Source organism: Loa loa (genome assembly GCF_000183805.2).
Source record: "Loa loa unplaced genomic scaffold supercont3.32, whole genome shotgun sequence".
NCBI lineage: Eukaryota > Metazoa > Nematoda > Chromadorea > Rhabditida > Onchocercidae > Loa > Loa loa.
Window position 1 is genome coordinate 89904 of NW_018108212.1, and position 11583 is coordinate 101486.

An 11583-nucleotide genomic window follows, 5' to 3' on the forward strand; every position below is an offset into this window, starting at 1 on the left:
TATATATATATATATATATATATATATATATATATATATATATACATGAAACAGCATTTTATTGTCCAACATATTATTGTCACGAATAATTTCTCATAATTTTTCCGTCTCAAAATAAACTTTTGTAGAAAAATTTACAAATAGAAACAAAGTGTCTCAGTGATGTGTCAATTACACTGTCACATATGCATAATTTATATGTGTTGTAATATTTTTATTTCAAACAAATACATTTGCAAAATCGAAATATTTCCAGACCTATTTTTTCTCTCATACCAACAATATAAACGGATACAGGAAAGGAATTATAATTTTCCGATTCCCATTTTTTTCCATCTTGACCATCAATCGATGTGCGTCTTTTTCATCTCACTTTCGTGTCAAATGTCTTCACCTGTTGTTACCTTGAAATTCTTCCTCTATCAATGAGTAGTTATATATTGAGGATGAATGGATGAACAGTTTTCGAAATGCAAAAAGATTGTCAATAAATGAGAACAAAAAAGAAAAAAAAAGAAAATGAAGAGGAAAGGAGTGGAAAAGCATTGATTCATTTGTCTATTTCATTTTTCAACCATTAACAATATCTCTGTTCATACTACCATTATGAATTACACTATTCTACTATTATTATTTAGCTGTCATCGATGACTTATTTCTTCCACTAATTATTCAAATCTAATCTTTTCACCACACTTTTCGTTTGCAGTACTGTCCAACAATGAAGAAATAAATGATTCAATTGATCTTTAATCTTTTTAACTCTAAAGATTGTAATGTTCAATTACAGGAATTTTATGATTGAAATGATCTGATGATGACACAATCTTATCTCTACTGTTAAAAATTAACTCTAATTTCTTTCTTTTTGTTACTTTCTTTCCTTTCTCTCACTTTTTTCTGTTACCTTTTTTTTCACTTTTTTTTGTCACCTTTGAAATTAATTCTATTACATTTCTATAAGCTTGTGATTGTTTATCATTCAGTGTTTCGCATATCATTCCTTTGGTTATGTCTGAATTTTACTTTGATATTTTATAAATTTCGACATTTTTTCATCTCTATTTGAAATAAAATTTTTGCACATAAGGATGATCCTATATATGCAGTAAAAGATTTGAATTGAATTTTGAAAATCCTATTTTTTCGAAAATCCGAAAATTTCACATGCAAATTTGGGATTGGTCTCCTTTTCATTGCTTTAAGGAATGTAACAAATGGTACAGAAAAATGACGGAATGAATGGGGAAATTCTTTGTTATTGTTTGGGAATCTTTATGTACCGGAAAAAAGGAACCAGGAACAGAATGCCGGAACGAGAAATGGAAATGGAAGAAGAAGGAGTAAGGTGATAAACGATGATAACATCCTGTTGAAAATGAAAATGACAAAATCATAAATATTCATTTGTTTTTTTTTTTTAAATCAATCGATTTAAGGTACACTCATCAGTTCAATGTAAAACACTTATTTACCCTATCAGACTTGACTCATTTTCCGAAATTTCCTGTTTGAATTCTTATTCCATCAATTTTTTTGCATTTTATTTGCTATTAATTAAGGTTGTTGCAATGTTTTGACATTTGCTTAGGATAATCGCACCAGTTTGTCCCGATAGTTTGTTGTGTTGAGATTTTTAGATGTGACAATATCTGTTAGGACAAATCTATTGTTTTCTGAAAATGCCGAGTAATTTATGTTGGAATGATCAGATTATTAAATATAGGCTAATATCCCGTTTACATAGCTCTTTCTAAAATGTTTTCACTTTAATTTTAAATTTAATGAAAAAAAAACAATCGAAAAATACTCAAAATTCAGATATCTCGAGAAATATGTATTGAGAAGATCAGATGGCATTGCTTGTCCAAATAATTCTTGATATACTATCATTCTAGCAATACGGTAACAAAAAGTAAAAAGTTGGATTCATTCCTTTACCCAATTGAAATTTTACCAACCTCTCTTTCTTACTTAAATCTATGGTCATATGTCTATCCATCATTTCAGTTAAATATGGATTACATTCTTTTTACCATTGGGATGATTGGTGGGAAAAATATCTTTATACTCTTTTATCGATTTATTCTTGCTTAAATCTTTATTCATGCCTAAATTTATCTTTATTTTAAATTACATTTGTTCTTACTTAAACGGTAATTATTTATTCTTATCTAACTCATTCTTGTTTTAAGTTAAATTTGTTCCTGATAAATCGAAAACGAAACTTCTTTTCGCTTTCTTTGGTAGCTTCGAATGCTTTAACGTTATCATCCTTATCATTTACTGCTTAAATATTTGCAAATTGATAAGAAAAAGTAGTAGTCGAATATTCAATAGTATTCAGTATTGAAAAAATGCTATCGTCATTGTCATTACTACTATATATAACAAGTTAGAAGTAATACTTACCTGTCTATCTACTTAAGAGTAGTGCTTATTTGTTCACTTAAACACCATACTTACCCATGTACCTGTTTAAAAGAAATAAGCTCATCTTGTTTGTTTATTCTTTTACTGCTTTATCATCCATCCATCAACAAATTTCATTACTGGTAAATTTCATTTTCCTCTATTTGTTTCATCGAATTGATCTCTAATTTCAATAATTTCCACTTTTCTCCCTTAAACATTCACTTAATTTTATTTATTCTTATTACTGGCATTAAAGTTTTTATTCACATTTCAAATCAAATACACCATTTCTAATTCCTCCATTATTACTCATCAGTTTAGTTAGTATAAATCTTGTTAATTTGAAGTTGCATGAAATTTAATTGTTTAGTTCATGAATAGAACTTTTTTTTTGTAATTTATTTCCATGATGGAAGTGAATTGAAGTAAAGAGATGAAAGTTAAAGAAGGATTGGTCTAACAATATATTTTAATGTTTTTCGATACTGTAGTAGTGGTATTTCTGATAAACATTGTCCTATCTATTACCCGTATGGGATTCACTTCATTTCCACATCATTAAACTTTTAACGCCAATCAGAAGAATCGATAAGATCTCCGGCAGGGAAAAACTAATTGCGCATGCTTAGCACACTAACTTTTCTCCTCGATCAACAATTTCTAGGTGCGAAATGAAATGCATAATGATAATAAACTGAATATGATCGTGTAGACTACCGTATCAATCATTGTGCGATACGGTCTTTTTTCTCGATTTCTTCAAATTCACACCAGTACTTTAGTTTCATTCTTCCTATCAACTTATCTGTAGTGAGTAAACTAATAGATAATCTTTCTTATTAAACCTGCTTCTTCAACTTTTTAAATTTCCTTAATCGTCAAACTACTAATGAAATGAATTGATTTTGAAACTTATTGAATAAATATCCCATCTCAATACAATTTGCATCATTTCATCTTCTCATATCCAAAATTATCAATTATCTCTTAAAACTAAAAGTGGTAATCAATATTTACATTTCATTTAGTGTTGAAAAAAATTCGAAATTTCCGATCTTTGTTTTTCCATTCTTTTGTTGCCTTCAGAATCAATCAACACTTTTGTCTTTCAATTTAAATTCCAATTCAATGTTGTCTTGTCGGAAAGAAAAAATAGTTTATATTAATGATCAAAAAGAAAATGTTTGGAATTTAGCATTTTTAATGAAAAAAATGTCAGTTGGATAATCACTGATATTTCTGTTAAGTGTTTTTTTTTCCTCACTTTGATCGAGTAAGCAATTAGTAGATTTTTCACTCCTTATCATAATAACGATGGCTGCAGCGATGTTAATGATAATGACTCGAAATTGCCCTATCAGACAAGCTCATATATGCAATAAATATTTATCGTCATGATAAGATTTACTATTACTTTTATTATGCCCTTACTTTACTTATCGTTTCTAGACGGGAAGAAAGGAATATTTAACTTAACCATCATCCCATCGTCTTATACTCGAATAAATTCATGGAGCCATTTTTAAATGTACAAATAAAGAAAAAACTTTTTCTGCTTGAAACATACAAAAAAACAAAATAAAAAAATTGAAACATATTGAAATAATAAAAAATAAAATTAAATTAAAAGTAAAAAACAAGAAATAAAATGATTAAAACATTTCGAAACAGATCAATTCTTCAATGACCGATGAGATTTGCATAATTTGTGTAATAACAAACTGATGTAATAACAGAAAAATTACAAATAAAACAAAATTTCATCAAATTTCCTTGCAATATTTCTTTTCTACCATTGATTTTTAATTTTCATTCCCTTTGTCTCTTTCTCTATTTTTGAAAACTTGTTTACGAATTTTATAAACTAAATGGAAGAAACAATTGGCGACAATAATTTAAATTTAAAATTTAAATTTGAATTATTGTCGCTTAAATTTAAAATTTAAATTTAAGTTTAAAGTTTCATTCTAAACATTGTTGAATGAAAGTAATGAAAGAAAATAAAAAAAAGAGAAATCTTAAACATATAATTGATCTTTTCAGATCGATAATAAAAGAAGATTGAAGAAATGATTGTATCATTTTGGTAAACAATTGGTGGATATAAATTCAAAGTTTGTGCCCTTTTCCTTCTTTTTTTTTACTTTTCATTTTTTAATGTTACATGAGGTGAGTGTTTGTCTCTTGTCAATTGGTTAAATGAAAAAGCAACTTGGCTGTTGAAATTGTGCAAATTATTTATAGCTAAGCAGTTCGGATATCAATGATGACAATTATTTTGAGAGAATGCAAATGATCGAAAATTCAAGATTGACTGAAAGGATTAATATTATCTAAATTTTGAATCTCAAAAACAAATAGTTTTATCAAGAATGTAATAGTATTGACTTTTTTCCTCGTTTCCTTGAAGATATTACAACTTGATCAGACAGAAGATATAGTCTAGACTATGCTAAGACCAAAATTAATGTATTATTTCCTGCTTTTTGCCAAGAATTTCATTCAATTTATTCATATTAAACTGCGTCTAAACTGCTAAATTTATTACAAGCATATTACAAGAATGCATTATATTAGATTTTATTACAAATTAAGTTTGTGAATAAAATTCAAATTTCAATTCTATCCGTTAGTTTCCGTGTAAATTGAATTTGTCACTTTTAATTTTATTTTAAACTTGAAGCAATGCAAACAGAAAGTCATTCTTATCGCAGATTTAAATGCATTAGTAAGACTTATCTTCCAGATAGTCTTGCCAATGTATTTAAATCTCTAACATACTTAACTCAAAATTTAATGAGAATTTCTTTAGGTGGAATTTGTATGTACAAAGGAATTTAAAAAATGCATAAAAATGAAAATGAAAGAAATCAAAAGAATGAAAAAGGAAACGGATGAAAAAATGGATGTCACTTGTCATTCGTATATTATGAATGAGTTCCCATCTAATAAATGCTGTCTTCTTTGGTGCAGTGAAAATTTTACTATTTAAATGAAAATTCATGAAAAAAAAGTAACAATTCAAATCTTTTTATTTTAAATTTACTATTTTATTTGTTAAAATATTATTCGCAAAATTTGAGACAAAAATACGGAAGGAATTATTAATTAAAATATTTTGAACAGTAAAATTTTTATAAATAATTCATGAAAAAATGTAACGGTGAGGAATTTTGAAATGAAAGAAAAAAAACAATTGAAACGAGAAAATTAAAGATAAAGAAGAATGGATAATTTCACAGTTCAACAATGATATTCAGAGTATTTCATTTCAAAATAATCCATTCCTCAATCAGTGATAAGCTGTAAAAGAGGAAAAGGAACTTTTCCATTTCAATTCTCATCAATAGAATTCGTTGCTAAAGAAGAAATTCCCTTAAAGTACCGCATTCCCGGCATTATATGTGATAGTTTACATTTGTAAATTTTATTCCTTTGGTACACCAAATACCATCATATCTAAGTAAATATAAGGAAGATTAAGAATTGTGATTTGTCGAGATTGAGCAAATTGTGTCCTATCTTTGATTCTTCTATCCCCTCACTTTCATTTTAATTAGGTATGGTAGCTCTTCGTCAATCTATAAGCGGTAACTGCGGTAGTAAGCAGCAATTGACAAAGATATGAGTAAAGGTAAGGAAGAGGGATATTCAGTTAATGAGAAAAGGTAATAGAGTTGAATGAGAGAAGTGACATGCACATAAAGATTCCACAACAACTATAAACAACAGAAAGGAAGGTCGAGAAGACAACGATGGAAAAAGGAGGGGTGACACTCCAATCTGACCCGTTTGTCAAACTGTCACCTCCCATTCCACCTTAACTCTTTGTCTTGCTACCTTTCCATAATTCCTTTCATAGATTACAAGTGACCTTGCACCGTCCACTGCCTCAAATCTTCTGTCTCCATTCCCTCCCGTCTCCCCATTTGCACCTCAATCTTCCCCTCTCAATTCCACTTTATCGCTTTTATTTCGATTGTTCCATCTTACAGCAAACATTTCTTCATCTTTTTAAACATTAATAATGTGAAATTTATCATTTTTGATTACATGATCAGATCTCAAATGATATGATGATAAGTGAGAAAGTCAACCCAAAGGATTCATTCTATTTCTGATAATAACATTTGAGGGAATAACTTGCATTTGGTCAACTTTTTTGATAAATTAGTGAAGTTTTGCCATGATTATATCAATAATTGGCTGGTTGCGTTACTTGAACAACGTGATGTATATTGCATTGTATTACTCTGTATTGATATTTTACGTGACATATAACGTTATGAGATCCATGTAATGCGTCTGCTTATGTGTTACTTTATCACCTAAACAATGAATTTCTCTGAATATTGAAAAGTAACTTGAAACGTATGTGAGTTAAATTCACAATACACTTAGAAACGAATACAATAATATTTGGTAGTAATATTCGACTCAAATTCTTAACTGAAATTCCTGCATAATTTGTCTCTAAATGGAACTTCAACATCTGTTAAACTGCTTGGAGTAATTGTACTTATCGATCTTGAAATTATTTTGAAGACCTACAGATAGGCGTGTTGTTCAACAATTAATTGGTAAATGAAAGTTCAAAATTTATTTAGAATTTAAAGAATACCTGATCGTTTTGAGGAAAATAAAACATCATTCAAAAGCAAAACTTTAAATTTGCTAAAGTCCATATCTCTAAACTCTTTTAACGATTGAAAATTCCAATTTAATGGAATTTACCGGATTATTTTTGACAAATTCAATCCATTTCACTTTATTTTATCGGAATCTGTCTCATTTTGTCGAAAATGAGCTTTTTTGCCTATCAATCCTTTTTAGTTCAATCCAATTTAATTCATTTCATTTAGAGTTGATTGTTGATCTATAAGTACTCAAATTATCATTTCATCACAAAATCTTTATAAACCGATTTATGCGTACTATTTATATGTATACGTATGAACAAATGTTAATGAAAGCCTACCATTACATATGAAATACAAACATACCGTACACACACATACACATACATATGTTCTGGTGCATGCAAGAAAATTTCGTCTGTCGCTCTATATATATATATATATATATATATATATGTCTGTCTTGTGTATGTGTGTGTTTGTGCGTGTATGTGCATATGTGTATGTGGTTGTATGTAAACAAACCTGTCCATCTGAAATTGTGTATGTCTGTGTCCGTTTGTGTATTTTCCGATGACTCATTCAACCAAATACACATTCCATTTCGTTCGCTAAATTTTCCCATACAAAACGGACAAAGATATCAATTATTTGAATGGAATTTCATTTCCAATACTAAATACTACCATTCATTTCCCATTTCCATCTAATGCTAACCCTCCCTATTATGGATTCAATCTAATCACTCGATACTTTTTAAATGACAATTGTCGTCTATAGGCACTAAACGGATTAATCATTCCCTATTACACTTCTCATACATTCGTATTTAATGTATGGGCTTTCTCTTTTTTCTTTAAACGATTTATGCTCTTTTGAAAGAAAGAGGAGAAAATACGGAAAATTCTCATAAATTTTGAAACGCTTAATCACTTATCTTTTCAAATGATAAACGATTAAGCGCCCATCTATTCAGTTAATTGTGTGCTTAATAAAATGGAAACTTCTAGTCGTCATTATAGATATCAGTAATTATCAATTTAATATTCTATCATTTCTTGATATGTTTATTTATTAGCCATCATTACTGGGATATTGCTATCACCGATACGAATTTTTTAGGAAGTAAATGAACCTATAATACTTAATATCACCGACGTCCATTCAACCAGTATGAAAAGGTGAAAAAGGGACAAGTTAGAACATCAAAGTATTACAAATTAAGCAATCTAATCATATCAGTAATGATAAGCGAATTCCACCGTGAAGTGTGTGATAACATTGCTTTTATTTCCACATTGAGTATTTTTAATGATAGATAAGTCATTAATTAATTGTATGTTTAGTTAAATGGGACTTTTTATATTTTCATTAAATTCCATCCTTTCAAGACACTGAGAAGAAAGTTGTTATTAGGCATTTACCCATTACATTTTCCCTCTCTCTCTCTCTCCTTTTCTACATTTATTGAAATTTCATCTGTTTAAATCAGAATGTTGCAGTTATCGATACCACCTGCCGTGTGTCGCAACAATTCTCTTTACTGGAATTGATGATCTTTCTCAGTTTGTCTATTCTCTTTGGCACATACCTTACCTATATATTTCTTCCGTCATTCATTTCCTCTTTCGATTGTTTATTTTATCATAAAATTTATCCCGTTTTATTTCCAATCAATCAATTATTCTTTACTGGTCATCTTATTATGGTATGAATCACCTGTTACTCATCCGATAGATACCATTTATTTTAAACTCACATCCCAATAGAGAAGCTTGTATCTAGCCGAAACTGATTTGGAACTTACGTTGATTACATGGGGAAATACATGTTGTATGTCAAATATCCAAATAGATCCAACAATACTTCCGTGATTCTTGATCTTAACATTTTGTCTGGAAAGGTTCAAATAAATAGAAGGATATCACCAAAAATCAAGAAGTTCAGTTATCAGGAAATAAAGCCAAGAAATTTAAAATGGAAGTCAATACTACTTTACGAATGTTTGTAAACATAATTAGATAACACAGCAAACAAGTTGTAAAACTGATAAGGTGCGCGATATTGCCAGGGATTGAAGGAATTTTGTTCAATTGGTTTAGAAGATAGTGGAAGCTGATAAGAAGAGATGATGACTTTCTGTAGAAATTAGATAACACAACTGAAGACTGGTAGTGGTTGGTAAGCCTACAAGGTAACATTTTATTGGAAATAGTAATTAATAGTAATCAAGAGTGAAAGAGTCAAAATAAAAAAGGGGACACTAGAGACCCATGGAAAAAGGGAGAAATGATGGCTAAGCAGCAGGCTTATGTACAAATCGCTAATACGTTCAACAATTTCAAATTCTGTAAGGGGCTTTATGAATCGCTTCCGAATTCTGTGGTTATTTTATTCTTTTTTTTTTTAGGATGAGGGAATGGATACTAAAACAGAAAAGCAAATAGAGATCGTTTAAAATATTCTTTCAGCAATGATTACTTCGGTTGCTTAGTGAACTGGACTATGTTATGATTTCAGATTTGTCAAGATTAGTTTAAAAATATTCTTGAAGTAGCACTTTGGAAGATTAAAATTGTTTTTCAGGATGTGTTTAATCAATTGAAAATCAATTTGAACTTTAATATTTGAATGATTAGGAATTTTGCATTGCATCGCATAACGAACGGATATTATTTCGGTTTCATTCTTCATATATTACAGTAATGGAATATTATTAACCATTTTGTAGTTTTTTTATGATTGTTTTAATATGTATTTTTTAATTAAAAACCATGCATTCTTCCCTCTCTCTCCCTTTCTCTTTCCCTTCTCTCTCTTAGGCTTACGTCATGCCAATTAATCTTTTTCTTGTCTTATTCATTCTTTGGTATCATCGGTGCTACTGCTGTTGCTATGATTTGCTTAATTCAAAATTATCTCTTTAAATTTTGCAGTAATATGTAGTATGTACCCGCGTCAGTTTTGTTTGTTCATTATACTTATTGATGAAGTAATATTCACATAGTCCAAAGTAGCATTCCGAAAGAAGTGTGAATCGCTTCATTAATCAGAATTCAAATTAAATAAATCAAGTACGAATTATTGGTTCCAATAGGTAATGAAGTAATTAAATGTAATGCATCAGTTAGAAAACTGTGACATGTAAATTTGGATTAAGAGCTAAACATAAAGCATATAATGTAGAAAGAAAGCGGTAAAATGGTAGGTATCGTGCGAAAAAACTGATCTAATGCTAAACGAATGGAAATGTGACTGATTCCAGTGATGAAAAGAGCCTTTGTTAAGATGATATCCCTTCTTTGCTTAAAATCTTAATTTTTGATACACAATTAACTTCCTCACACTTTTAGATTAATACTTGTTTGTCTTTGCCGTGACACTACGTCATGTGGTGGAAGGTTTTCTTTTGGCTTTATTTCTTCATTTTCTGGATTTGTAATGCAACGATGATTAATTATTCGTTTTGGACGTTGGACGAAGAGTGCCTAAAAACTTAGTTATCAGTATACTATTGCGCTTATATTCAAATATTGCGAGAATTGCTCTTTTTTTCATCAAAATTTAATTTAATTTTAGTTACTGGTAGTATTCGAAGGTGTCGTGTAAGCGTTAACTGGCAAGGATATGCCGGTTCGCAGAACAGGAGGTTTGTTCCATGATATAGACGCTTTTTTTTTCATTGAATTCTACTAAATGGTCTTGAATAGAAGTTATGGAATGAAATGAGGTATTTATTGTTTCATATTGATATCGGGTTATCTGTCAAGAATTAAAAAACTACGGTACAGTTTTATGAGCATGAAAAAGTTTTTAGAAGCGCATCGCGCATTGGAACAACTTGAAGAGTATCATGCCTCATTGGTGAGTGCTAGTTCGGCGGAATTAAGACGACAAATCGAAAAGCTTATTAACAACTTCAAGGGAGCCCTTTTTCAATCATTAATAGGTACGGTTTTCCTATTGTAATAATTTTATTTTGAAGTATTTGTATAAGAAATTTCCAAAAACTCTTACTAATTCCTTCTGAAAATTTAATTTGTCGAAGTTACTTTCTTTAGTTAATTTGAAAGTTAATTTGTTAAAATTGATAGAGCAAATAACTTTCCGTCTTATCAATTTTCATTCATTTATACTTCATGAAAATTGTGCGTATCAAGTTGTTTATTATTTTCAACTTGTTCTATCTAAGCGCTGGTATTTATTATTTTCAACTTGTTCTATCTAAGCGCTGGTATTTACTGCACGATGGAAATTACTTTTATACAAAATTTTGATTTATATTAGCGAAGATGTGAAGATAATACATTAAAGCGTTTCCTTCTTTATGTAATCATAAAGGCTCTCAAGTAAATAGTAAGCATAAAGTCTTATGTATTTCCTCGATGCTGATCAGACTATTCCGTACACAAATGGTACTGAATATAACATGCAGTCGTATTCATTACATGAACGGAGAAAATAGTTTGTGGGATGATTGTTGTTTGCACTAATTGGCTTTATATTTTGTCTTTACTTGACTGTGTGAGTT

General features: G+C 29.4%; 1 protein-coding gene across 1 annotated transcript in view; it reads left to right on the top strand.

Moving 5' to 3' along the window:
* The first annotated feature begins 10623 nt into the window (after positions 1–10623).
* LOAG_16975 (guanylate kinase) overlaps positions 10624–11583 on the top strand; it is a 10343-nt gene continuing 9383 nt past the window's right edge. The window contains exons 1-2 of the mRNA XM_020449629.1: positions 10624–10701; positions 10870–11001. Coding sequence (XP_020306806.1) covers positions 10680–10701; positions 10870–11001 — 154 coding nt within the window. The 5' untranslated portion in view covers positions 10624–10679. The remainder of the gene's footprint in view (positions 10702–10869; positions 11002–11583) is intronic.